Here is a 12,622-nt window from a genome sequence, read left to right on the forward strand (position 1 = left end):
GGTCTGCTGTCTTGTTGCTTCCTCACCTCACTCAGCACCTGGTCCACAGTGTGGACACCTTCAGAAGAAACATTCCAGGGGTCCCGCTCCCCAGCCAGCAGGGCGTCCAGTGTACCCTTCTCGAGTACAACATCAAAGGAGCCACCAGGGAAGTCCAGCGCTCGCACATCCATGGTCTCCCAGCGTAGACTGGGCACGTGGGCGTGGCGAGCTTGCATAGCTGCCACCACGACTGGAGAGTAATCCACACTGGTCACGTTAGGGAAGCCGCCAAGGAATAGCTCGTAGCTCAGGGCACTGTTCCCACAGCCTGCCATGGGGTGGAATGGGTAGCAAAAGGGCCAGGTTAGCTTTGGTTCTCGCACTCTGTGGTTATTTATCCACTGTTGGCTCCATTTTCTCTCCATTCATCCTCTGACCCAGCACCAAGTACTTAAAGCAACAGGGTATAGAAGACTGTTGAGCTTTGGAATCACACAGACTTGGGTACCAGCCATCTCTCATTCTCAGCTATGTGGACTAGGGTAAGTTGCTTCAGTACCAAGAACTTGGAATTTCCATTTGAGAGAATGACAAGAACAGAGTCAGTAGCCAGCCTACCCACAGATGCAATGCACCAAGTTGAGAGCTAAAATCATCTGTGGAGTTGCTGGAGGAGCTTGGAACTCAAGATGTGGTTTCTTCTTCTTTCCTAGTTACAAAGTCACAGAAAAGCATTTGAATCTTGGGGCTCTAGTTTCCTCAAATTCAGAATGTGTAAAATATTGGCATCATGAGAACCATATTATTATTATTACCCTAATGATATCTCTAACCTTTTAGAGGATCTTGGAAGATAACAACACCTGGAAGATGTCACATTCGGGGTTATATAATCTTTTTCTGATGTCCAAGGCAGAATTAATGAACTAAGGGAAAACTAGGTAGAGACATGCAGAGAAGCTGATCCACTGTACTAAACATAAGTATTGGACACCTTTGGTCTCTGCTGATAGAGTACCTGCTCTGGAGAGGGAGCTAAATGAGGAGGGTTCTTTTCTGGCACGCACAAAGCCCTGAGTTGGATCCTCAATGCCACATAAACAGAATGTAGTAGTGTATGCCTGTAAGCCCAGCAAGAGGATCATGAGACATCCTTGGCTACACAGCAAACTCAAAGCTAGCCTAGGCTACATGAGACCTGGGGTGTTTGTTTGTTTGTTTTGGTTAGTTTTAAGTGTGTGCTGTCCAGGAGCTTGTACCCTGACAGGAAGGCCAAACGCAGCATCACAGCTACCATATAACACAATGAAGGACAGACTAGCATCACACAGATGGGCAACTGACCCTACTGCAGGTGAGCTGCCAAGAACTTCTGCGATACTGACGACAGCCTCTCTTCAGAAGAGTTGAGAAACAAGTAGTGTCTTGGGGGGTAAGGTAGGGAGCAGGAGAGTCTGGGGTAAATTTCTACAATGCAGTCTCTAAGCTAGGTATATGGTGATTCACACCTTTAATCCCAGCATTTGGGAGGCAGAGGCAGATGGACTCTGTGAGTTGGAGGTCAGCCTGGGCTACATGGTGAGACCCTGTCTCAAAACCAAAACCACCACCACCAAAAGAATGCAGTGTCTTAAGAAGGCAGGGCCAAGGAGAGAGAGGTGGAGATTGTGAAAGTAGATGCACAGCCCAGTCGCAACCTGCTTTGAAAGATGAGCTGGTCTCTTGCAGGTCTTCCTGTGACCAGTGTTGGGCTGAGAATGGGACTGGCTACATAGCAGCTCTCAGCAGGTCCCATACAAGGATCTTTCCTAGGTAGGATCCAGATTGCTTTGAATCCTTATCTATCCGTGTCCTAGAATCCTGAGTTAGGAATTCAAGGCCAGCTTCATCTACATATGAGTTCCAGGCCAGCCTCTGTTATATAACACCATGCCTCAAAAAAACAAAAACAAGCTGGGCTTGGCAGCACACAGCTTTAATCCCAGCCCTGAGGAGGCACAGGCAGGCAGATCTCTGAGTTCCAGACCAGCCTGGGCTACGTAGTAAGCTTTGCCTTAAAGAAAAAAAAAAAGATATTTTAAAAAGTTCCTTCTTTTTAGATAGACTGGCTATACAGAATAACCTTGAACTCTGGTCTCCTTACTTCTACCTCTGGAGCCTGGGGACTTCATTCAGATGTGAACCACCATTCCCAATTCATGTGATGCTAGGAATTGAACCAGAATGCTAGGCAAGCACTCAACCAGCTAGCTCTCTTCCGCAGATAATTACAGTTAATAGCCACTGAACGCTCAGGATGATGCTAAGTAATATGTAAGAGTTCTCAGTTTATTTTTAATACAGGTTCATGCAGAAAGAGTATTTTATCATCCCCAGTTTTTAGTTGGAGAAATCGAGGAAAAGTAGACAGGGTATTTTCCAAGGCCTCGTTGTCAGAAGTGGAGCCAGAATTTGGGCCCACGAAGTCAGAGCTTTTATTTTATGTATTTATTTATTTAGGTCTTTCGAGACAGGGTTTCTCTGTGTAGCTTTGGAATCTGTGCCGGAATTCACTCTGTAGACCAGGCTGGCCTCAAACTCACAGAGATCTGCCTGCCTCTGCCTCCCGAGTGCTGGGATTAAAGGCATGTGCCACCGCCACGGCCCGGCTCGAGTCAGAGCTTTTAAACACCATACTCAACTGCCTTCCAGTTTCCAAGAGACCCACTCAAGTCCAGTGGTGACCCTCCAGCTGCGGCTACATTAACACGACTATTAGGGTTGTAATTCATTATGTAGTCATTCCATAGTTCCAATTGCCTCCCCCTGCCTGCTGCATAGCAAGACAGCAGAACTCTAAGTCAGAGAGCATCCTTAGTTCATCACATGGTGCATGAGGGCAGCAGATACTGTCAACTTTCTCCTCAGACCCCTGGAGCCCTTTTGTAAGTTTTGGTAGGTCCCCAGGTTTTGGTACCAGGTTTTGGTATGTGTTTGCTTCTAGTGGTTTTCATCTGTGACATGTCAGGCTGAAATCACTCTTGGGGAAATTTTGCCTGAGATCACAATTTTGTTTATCTTCTCGCCTTTCCCCATTCCTACCAGTTTCTCCGGGAAGCTACTACTGGATGAATGACTTCTCAGGATTCTTTCTGGGGAACTCAACCCAAGACTATGACTCACAGTAGAATCAGTATCTTTTTTTTTATAAATAAAGTTTTGGGCAGTTGTAGTGACTCACACTCATAATCTCAGCACCCAGGAGTTAAACACAGACAGTTCTCTGTGAGTTTGAAGCCAGACTAGTGCACTGGTGAGTTTCAGGCCAGCCAGGACTACACGAGACCCAGTCTCAAACAAAGTTTTATTAGACAGCATCAATTTTTTTAATGTACTGTCTATCAGCTGTATCTATTACTAAGGCAGAAAAATGTCTACTACCTGGCCATGTTCACAACAGGTTTATAGACCCCTTGCCTACAGTAACTTTTAATAGTTGCTACTAGCTTTAGAAGTTGATTAAATAAGTCAGAAGGGCCCAGCATTTTGTCTGGCACGTGCCGGGCGTTCTACTCCTGTTTCTTGAGATGAAATGTAATATAGGTGACTCCCCCAATTCTGAGTCCTGTTTTTAGGTCTTGAAGATCTAAGCTTTCTGAAAACCTTAACTTCTACATTTAGACTTTTCATCCCTCCTATCCAGCACAACTAAAGCCTCCCAGTCAAGAAGACTTTAATGCTTATGGCGGTGGTGGCGCACACCTTTAATCACACCTTTCAGGAGGCAGAGACAGGCGGATCTCTGTGAGTTCAAAGCCAGTCTGGTCTACAGAGCAAGTTCTAGGACAAGCTCCAAATCTACAGAGAAACCCCATCTCAAAACAAAACAAAACGAAACAAAAAACAAACAAACAAACAAAAAAAAACCCAGGGGCACGGGAGCCTTTAATGCAGGGTTCTGCCCACCAGCAGCATGACAATCAGCTGTGGAGATTGCTGAATCTCCCGAAGCTTGGTTGGCTGTGGCCGTCTGCAGTTCCAACACTTGGAGGGTAGAGGTGGAGAATGGTTGCAAGTTCAGGGCTAGTCTGTCCTAACCAATAAACCTGAGGCTTGTTAGTGCACATAGCAAGACCTTATTACAACAGAAGAAAAAAGATGCCCCAAATCTATCTTAGACTTCCCTGGAAATGGAATCTCAGGGTGGTGCCTAGCTTGCCAGTTAATTTTGAAAGGCACTAAAGTTTGATAAACATAGTTTTGGGAGCTGGAGAGATGGCTCAGCGGTTAAGAGCATTGCCTGCTCTTCCAAAAGTCCTGAGTTCAATTCCCAGCAACCACATGGTGGCTCATGACCATCTGTAATGAGGTCTGGTGCCCTCTTCTGGCCTGCAGGCAGACACACACACAGAATATTGTATACATAATAAATAAATAAAAAAAATATTTAAAAAAAAGTTTGATAAACATAGTTCTATGGTAAATCTACAAATAAACAAAAATATATAACCACAGAATTCAGGAAACTGCTTCTGGTAGGAAAAAGTTATGGGAAAACTACAAGGAAACTCTGAAAACACATGAAAAGCCAGGTATTTTTCTCAATAGTTCACATGCTCATCTAGTCACTAAGAAAAATCTTATATGTAAGTCCGGCAGTGGTGGCACACAACTTTAATCCAATCCCAGCACTCAGAAGACAGAGGCAGGTAGATCTCTGTGAACTGGAGGCCAGCTTGATCTATAGAGCAATGTCCAGGACAGTCAGAGCTGTTACACAGAGAAGCCCTGTCATGAAAACCACCCCCTCAAAAAAAAAAAAAACCTGAAAACCTGATATGTAAGTTCTCATTTCCTTATTTATGTTTTGTTTTGTTGAAATCAGGTCTCTCTATGTAGCTATACTGGAACTTGTTGCATAGACCAGGTTGGCCTTGAATTCACAGATTCCCTGCCTCCTGCCTCCCAGTGCTTGGGATTAAAGGTGTAAATCACCATACCCAGCTAAATTTTAATTTCTTCTTCTTCTTTTTTTTTTTTTCTTTCTGAAACAGGGTTTCTCTGTGTAACAGTCCTGGCTATCCTGAAACTTGCTTGGAGACCAGGCTGGCCTCGAACTCACTGAGATCCACCTGCCTGTCTCCCAAGTGCTAGGATTAAAGGCGTGCACTGCCACCGTCCGGCTCATTTCTTCTTAAGGCATGGAAATGAAGTCACAGAAACTTAAAGATTTTGTGTAAGATTACAATACCAGCTAAGCCAAGTTTTTTACATTAACTACCTGCTCCCAGACTCCGAATTCTTAGTCACTACATTATGCTTTCTAGTCCTGATCATGTTCTATTCCTAAAATTGAGTAGAGCAGACACAGACATTATATTTATACTTTACATATGTACTGTATGTATAAGAGATATCCTTTATCTTTATCAAATATTTCGCTTAAACGTATACAGGATTTAGAGGCAGATGGATCTCTGAGTTCCAGGCCAGCCTGTATCACACAGTGAGACCTGTCTCAAACAAACAAAACAAAATGTATACAGGCTTCTACTGAACAAAAATTTTAAAAAACTATATTTGGAAGGCAACTCTATTCATCCAGACTCACTCTAAGGGTTTCCAGCGGCTGAGAGGGGGAGAGACGCAGCGAATGATACACCTGGATCTCACAGAGATCTGCTTTACATTCTAGCATCCCTCTTTGAGAAACGACACCCACCTCAGCTGCAATTCCCCAGCAGACTCAATGGGCGTTATTCTACCCTACTAGTCTGTAGGACCAAGTGTCAGCTGGAGCTCAGAGAAGTAACTCCCACTGGTGCGAAAAGAAAACTCGGTGTTATGCTCGAGGTGCCTGCAAATGACTTGCTCCAGAAAAAAAAAAAAAAATGGCAATCCCATTTCTAGAAATGGAAACTGAAGCACACAATGGATTCATGACTTGTTCTGTGTTGGGACTTGAAATAGGTCCACAGTTCAGTGTCTGGGACAGGGTCATGCCCCTCGCTGGGACACTGAAGGAGTCTTTTATCCAGCGTACTGACGATCTCTTATGTCTGTTTGCCCTGGCTAAATACAGACGGATTCTGAAGGTACTGAGTCTTGGCTCCGAACCGGGGTGTCCTCGTACAGGAGAAAGGAGAAGGAAGAAAGCGGATGAGGTCTGGTCTGGCCAGCGACCCCCTGGCTGGGACAGCACCGGGACTACCCACCTAGCACGAGGATACGGTCCTCAGGACACAGCTCCGGTTCTAAGAGGGCACGGAAGGAAGCGAAGTCCCCGAACCACTCGTAGGGTCCAGAATCGGTTGCATCTTTGTAGCGCTGGTCCCAGTATTGGACTTCGCGGTACTGGAAGTTCTGCTCGGGTAACTCCGGAGAGGACACAGAAGTCCGGGGAGAGGCCATGCTCTGTGCTGCGCTGCAGCCAGGGCGGGGCTTAGGAGCCCAATCATCGAGGTAAGAACCGGGAGGAGGAGCATGTGGCTCCGCCCTCCCCTGCAGTTGCTCGCTACGAACACGTGGAACTTCCGTCATCTCCTAAGCTCTGTTTTGAAAATCTTCCGGCTGGGAAGCTGAATTGTTTGGTATCTTCACGCGCTACCCTGCCCCTCGCAACTCGACCACTTTCCCTCGTGTCAGACTCACCCGGACTCATCACTGCGTCCTCTCGTGTTCGGTTTCAACAACCCTTTCCATTAAAAAGCCTGATTAATTAGAGATGTTTTTTCCCCAAGACGTTTGGATCATCCGAAGGAAGGAGGGAGGAACACAGAAAGAAACTTTGCCCGCTACCATGAACACAATGACGATCGGCACAGGCCAAGTGGAAAATTGGGCTTGGAGAACAGAGGCCAGAATTGTTATTTGCTGGGCAAACATTCTGATATATTAGCGTTTGTGTGCTGTGTACGGTACATACACCGAGAAGACTGTGTGTATTCTTATTACAACAGAGTGTAGTTCTCCAAAGGAGATGCGTCCTAAGCGCCAGTTATCTCATTCAGGTTCACATACCTCCATTAGAAATATCTCCCACCACTGCATATAATAAGCATTAGATGTGTATCCAATGGATCATTTTTCGCTAGAAAACCTGGCGCGCTAAACCCAATTAAAAGAAATATACTGCGGTGGAATAAACATGGATTCTTGTTACTTGGAACAGCGTTTGATCTGAGAGGACGCGCCGGACGGAGAGCGGAACCTAGTGTCTTAGGATTCGTTTCCCCCGGGTGGGACCACAAGAGTGGCGCACCGTCAAGATGGCTGCTGGGCTACGGAAACGCGGCCCGCCGGGTTCTGTCGCCCAGCCGACAGGACTCTGGAAACAGTGGCTACAGCGGGCCTGGCAAGAATGCTGCCGTCTGCTGCGGGAGCCACGCTACACACTGCTGGTGGCCTCCTGCCTTTGCCTAGCAGAGGTGGGCATCACCTTCTGGGTCATTCACAGGGTGGCATGTGAGTTCACTAAAGGGGAGAGACCTGGAGGGAGGGAGGGAGACTCGGACCTTTGACGCAAACTAGATTACAGAGCATTCATTTATCATTCAAACCGATATCCTTTACCCGAGCCTCAAGCCCGCTTTCCAGAAAAGGAATCATAATCTCTCTCATAAAGAAGGGCGGTAACCCTGGAGATTGCCCTCTGCATTTAAAATCCAGCCTGCTAAGAAAGCCTAGCTGCTGGGAGTCAGTTCTGGCCAGAGTTAGTGTGCTGTGTGTGGCTGCTGCTTGTCTGGATCCTTAGACAGCCACTCCCCTTCCCAGATCTGTTTTATTCATGCATTTAATTCTTATGTCTTGAAAGTCCTTTGAAGAATGAAGACTTTTCACTTCTTGAGACCGTTAACTATTACCAGTGTCTTTTTTTCTAGGACCAGTTTACTTTTTTTTAAGTCTCACTGTATAATCCTTACTGGTCTGGAACTTGCTTTGTAGGCCAGGGTGGCTTCAAACTCACAGAGATCTGCCTGCTTCTGGCTCCTAAGTGTTGGGATTAAAGGCAGGCACCATAATTGGCTTCATAAAGACCCTGTTGTCTAAAAACGAGAGTAAGGAGCATTCAAGAAAAATATTCACCATTAACTTCTAGCCTCCACACTCATGTACACACATGTATACACCTACCCAAATGTGCACACACACATGTGCATATGAGCACACAAAAAACAAGAAAGCGAGCAAGCCTGTTTCCTTTTAAGAACTGAAAAGGAAGACTGGAAAGATGACTCAGTGCTTAAGAGCACTGACTGCTATCTTCCAGAGAAACCGGGTTCAATTCCCAGCACCAATATAGCAGCTCCACAACTGTCTGAAACTCCAGCTCCAGGGAATCCGATACCCTTACACAAAAATACATGCAGGCAAAGCACCAGTGCACATAATATAAAAATAAATAAATCATTAAAAAAAAAAACAAAACTGAGTGGTGGTAGCCACGCCTTTAATCCCAGCACTTGAGAGGCTGCTGAGACAGGTGGATCTCTGAGTTTGAGGCCAGCCTGGTCTACAAAGCGAGTTCCAGGACAGCCAGGACTGTAACACAAAGAAACCCTGTCTTGAAAAACCAACCAAACAACAAAAACCTGAAAAGAATGCTAGGCAGTGGTAACACACACCTAATCACAGCACCCTGGAAGCAGAGGCAGAAGGATCTCTTAAGTTTGAGGCTAGCTTGCTCTCCAGAGAGAGTTCCAAGTCAGCCAGGGTTACACAGAGAAACCCTATCTCGAAAAGCAACCCCCCCCAAAAAAAAAGAACTGAAAAAGAGAGAAGTGTATGACAAACATGGCACTATTCCAGGAACCCAGGAAGGAGAGTAAATTTGGAATAGGAAGAAAGATCATAAACTCAGTTCTAGATACTGAGTTTGAGATACCTATATTCATGGGGCTAAGGGAATGGCTTAGCAGTGTTTGCCATGCAGGTGTGAAAAAGAGTTCAGCTCTCCAGTACTCTACATAAATTCCAGGCAGGCATGGTGGTCCACTTGTAATCCCAGCACTGCAGTGGCAGGACAAGGGATCCTTGGAGCAAGTTGACTAACTAGACTCTGATGTACCATATATCTATATGATCTATATGTGTGTATACATATATATGTGTGTGTGTGTGTATGTATATATACACATATGATAGAAAGTGATGGAGGAAGATACCAAATGCCAAGCCTTAAAACACACACATACAAAGTATCTGGGGTCACACAGAATGCACTATGTGTGTTAGATAAGGGATAGTAATGGAAGAGAGGAACCCTGGGAATAAGAACTCTGTGCTCTGGTGATCTGAAAGCATGGGGGTTAGAGGCAGGCAAGTTCTGTACTCAGAGGTAACTAGACCATATTATCTCCTTCCAGACACAGAGATTGACTGGAAAGCCTACATGGCCCAGGTGGAGGGTGTCCTCAATGGCACCTATGACTACACACAGCTGCAGGGTGACACCGGACCTCTTGTGTGAGTCAGGTTAGGGGTTTGAGGAGATTGTGACGGGCTGGGAGGGTTCCAGGATGATTGTCCTGGCCTGGGCTCATGTTCCCTTTCATCTCCAGCTACCCCGCTGGTTTTGTGTACATCTTTATGGGACTGTACTATGCGACTGGCCAGGGCACTGACATACCAATGGCCCAGAACATCTTTGCTGTGCTATACCTTGTCACCTTGCTGCTTGTTTTCTTGATATACCACCAGACCTCCAAGGTGAGTCTGTGCTACAGGACCAGCTGGCCCTGCCCTCAAGTGGGTGATGGGGATGACTCAGGTTTGGGGAGCTGACCTTGGTGCCCACCTTTAGGTACCTCCCTTCGTCTTTTTCTTCATGTGTTGTGCCTCTTACCGCGTCCACTCCATCTTTGTACTACGGCTCTTCAATGACCCAGTGGCTATGGTATTGCTCTTCCTAAGCATCAACCTCTTCCTGGCAAACCACTGGGGTTGGGGCTGCTGCTGTTTCAGGTCAGTGGCCCTCACTTCTGGCCCCCTCTGTCACCATGGACATTCCCAAATCTCCCCAGTGTTCCGCAGCAGAGGGCATAAAGAGTGGTTAGATAATGTAGGTCACTCTGGGCCTCCCTGAACAAGTTCAAGATCTGTAGAAAGTCCCTGTGTCCCCATGCTGTCCTTAGATGGCATCCATTGTTGGAGTTGGCCCTTGAACCTTGTAAATATGTTACTCAGTATGTGATCAGTTAGGCTGGACATAGGGACTAGATATTAATCCCTTATTCCTAAGCCATCTTAATACCCCTCTAGCAGTTCTGGATGCTTGCTGGCCTGGAGGGGAATCTCTGGGGAGGTGGGTGTGTCCTTGCATGGGGCACACAGTCCTGGAGCTGATCTTCCACCTCTCCCTTCCTTTGTCCATTACAGCCTGGCCGTCTCTGTGAAGATGAATGTTCTACTCTTCGCCCCTGGCTTGCTTTTTCTTCTCCTTACTCAGTTTGGCTTCCGTGGTGCCCTCCCCAAGCTGACCATCTGTGCTGCTATTCAGGTGCCTCTTCATCCTCCCCTTACCCATGAGAAAGAGCCACTTTCAGGTCTCCTTAAATCTCTTAAGTCTTCCTCAAAAGCCAGCAGGCAAGAGTTTGGAGTTGATTCTGACCTGGACAACCACTGCCTTTGTGCTTTAGGTTACATGGCTACTGGATTTGGCAGGCCTCTGAGAGGCCTCCTAAAGCTGCCTGCTTAAGACGTGGTGAATCAGCTGGACATGGTGGCGTACACCTTTAACCCTAGCACTTGGGAGACAGAGACAGGTAGATTTGAGTTCAAGGCCAGCCTGGTCTACATAACAAATGCCAGGCCAGCTAGGGATATATAGGGAGGCTCTCTCTAAATAATTCCCTCTCCTGGCATTATTATTACACACACACACACACACACACACAAATCTGGTGAATTCTTGAGGAAGGCAGTGTGATCTCCTCCCTCCTATGCTGCTGTAGTGTCTGTCTCTGACAGGGAGTGGGAGTGGGAGGCTTCCTGCTACTCATGGTAGAAATACAAGATCTTCTGGGTCTCCTATCCCACTGTGCTGTCCTAAGTGATTACCCTGAAGGCTGGGGTGAGTCTTAGCAGCTCTGCTGGCATCACACCCCATCCTCAGGTGGTACTGGGAGTGCCCTTCCTGCTGGAGAACCCTATTGGCTACCTATCCCGCTCCTTTGACCTTGGCCGTCAGTTTCTCTTCCAATGGACAGTGAACTGGCGCTTCCTTCCTGAGGCCATCTTCCTGCACCGTGCCTTTCATCTGGCCCTGTTGGCTGCCCATCTTACCCTCCTTTTGCTGTTTGCCCTCTGTAGGTGGCACAGGTGAGAAACAAGGGTTACTGTAATGGGAAGATTCAGGGGATGGAGTGAAGAGCTTAGGCCTCAGGAGCTGCTTGGGGGTGATGCTAAGTTCACAGTGGTTAATCTAGAATTTGGCACACAATTGGAGCTTGCTAAATGTCTAAATGACTTCTCTTCAGAACAGGGGAAAGCATTCTGTCACTGCTGAAGGATCCTTCCAAAAGGAAAGTTTCCCCCCAACCCCTCACACCTAACCATATCCTTTAAATCATGGAAAGGTAAGTTGTGATCTGTCCAAGTGCAGATGGAGGCTTAGCTGTTGGCCTCAGGTCAGGGTTAGGGTTGGGGAAGAGGCAGGAGCCCATTCATGGAGCCTGTCCTCAGCAGCAAACACTACACTGAGCACCTTACCCGTCTCAGCAGTTTAGTCTTAACTCTGCATCTGGGGCCAGCACTGTGGGTGCCTGCACTCTTCTCAGTATCGTCCTAAGAGTCCATCTACCCTAACGGGTAATCCACCGGAATTGGGGAGGTACTTGGATTACTTTTACAGAGGGAAGAATTAGGGCTAGGAAGTGAGGGATTCAAACTCCTTAGGTTTTACCAGTCCCAAACAGTCCTGTCGTCCTACTAATCTGAGGAACAGATCCAGAGAGGCTTAGAAGCTGGTCTGGGCATGCTTGTGGGAAGGGCAGGACCAGGGCAGGCTGCTCTCTGACCCCAGAACTTTTGCCCTTCTTTTTGAACCCTCATCCTCTGCTGCGCTCTCTAGTCCTGTGCACGGCCTTAACTGCCCTGTTACAGATCGTCTCTACCCTCTTCACCTCCAATTTCATTGGCATCTGCTTTAGCCGCTCCCTCCACTACCAGTTTTACGTCTGGTATTTCCACACACTGCCCTACCTCCTGTGGGCTATGCCTGCACGCTGGCTCACACACCTGCTCAGGTACTGGCTGGGACAATCTGGGAGAGTGGGAATGGGCTAGGGAACTTCTCCCAAAGCTATGACCCTAGAAGGGAATGGTGGGTGGGTCTGAGCATGAGAAGCCCAGAACTACCGGCCTTGAAATGGATAAAATCCATGTCTCATTTCCAGGTTGCTGGTGCTGGGACTCATTGAGCTTTCCTGGAACACATATCCATCCACATCGTTCAGCTCTGCCTCCCTGCACATATGCCACGCTGTCATCCTGCTGCAGCTCTGGTTGTCCCCTCAGTCTTCCCCCAAGAACATCCAGCCTAGCCGGAAAACTCACTGAAATCCACCTCCTCCGTCTAGGACTCACCCAGGGTCATGGGTGGAATAGACTCTGTGTTCTTAGAATAAACCTTGCCAAGTCCACCTTTGTGCAGCCTACGTAA

At 47.2% G+C, this 12,622-nt stretch overlaps 2 protein-coding genes across 4 annotated transcripts in view; one reads left to right on the forward strand and one right to left on the reverse strand.

Annotated features, from left to right (window-relative positions):
- The window catches only part of Ece2 (endothelin converting enzyme 2), a 40,461-nt gene extending 34,033 nt beyond the window's left edge, over positions 1-6,428 (reverse strand). The window contains exons 1-2 of one of the 2 annotated variants that reach the window (XM_048453784.3): positions 6,177-6,428; positions 27-310 (exon numbers count right to left, since the gene is read on the reverse strand). In XM_048453784.3, coding sequence (XP_048309741.3) covers positions 27-310; positions 6,177-6,372 — 480 coding nt within the window. In that variant the 5' untranslated portion in view covers positions 6,373-6,428. The remainder of the gene's footprint in view (positions 1-26; positions 311-6,176) is intronic. The other variant, XM_048453783.3, reaches the window with a different exon arrangement.
- A 769-nt stretch (positions 6,429-7,197) lies between these two features.
- Alg3 (ALG3 alpha-1,3- mannosyltransferase) lies at positions 7,198-12,602 on the forward strand. Of its 2 annotated transcripts, none has more exons than XM_087902238.1 (9): positions 7,198-7,425; positions 9,327-9,426; positions 9,522-9,669; positions 9,764-9,924; positions 10,339-10,459; positions 11,075-11,280; positions 11,439-11,514; positions 12,061-12,206; positions 12,357-12,602. In XM_087902238.1, the coding sequence occupies exons 1-9, from the start codon at positions 7,230-7,232 to the stop codon at positions 12,517-12,519; spliced, it is 1,317 nt and encodes a 438-aa protein (XP_087758364.1). In that variant the 5' UTR covers positions 7,198-7,229; the 3' UTR covers positions 12,520-12,602. The 2 variants fall into 2 exon arrangements, with proteins under 2 accessions (XP_087758364.1, XP_087758367.1); XM_087902241.1 differs by having other exon boundaries at positions 7,202-7,388.
- Positions 12,603-12,622: the final 20 nt, after the last annotated feature.

This window comes from Myodes glareolus, chromosome 2 (genome assembly GCF_982192425.1).
Source record: "Myodes glareolus chromosome 2, mMyoGla1.1, whole genome shotgun sequence".
Taxonomy (NCBI): Eukaryota; Metazoa; Chordata; class Mammalia; order Rodentia; family Cricetidae; genus Myodes; species Myodes glareolus.

Bases quoted from the DNA above. Each gene is read 5' to 3' on its own strand.
- Alg3 (XM_087902238.1), top strand. From the start codon at position 7,230: ATGGCTGCTGGGCTACGGAAACGCGGCCCGCCGGGTTCTGTCGCCCAG. The intron at 9,427-9,521 runs GTGAGTCAGGTT...TTTCATCTCCAG, and splicing joins GGTGACACCGGACCTCTTGT to CTACCCCGCTGGTTTTGTGT. The intron at 10,460-11,074 runs GTGCCTCTTCAT...CCCCATCCTCAG, and splicing joins CCATCTGTGCTGCTATTCAG to GTGGTACTGGGAGTGCCCTT.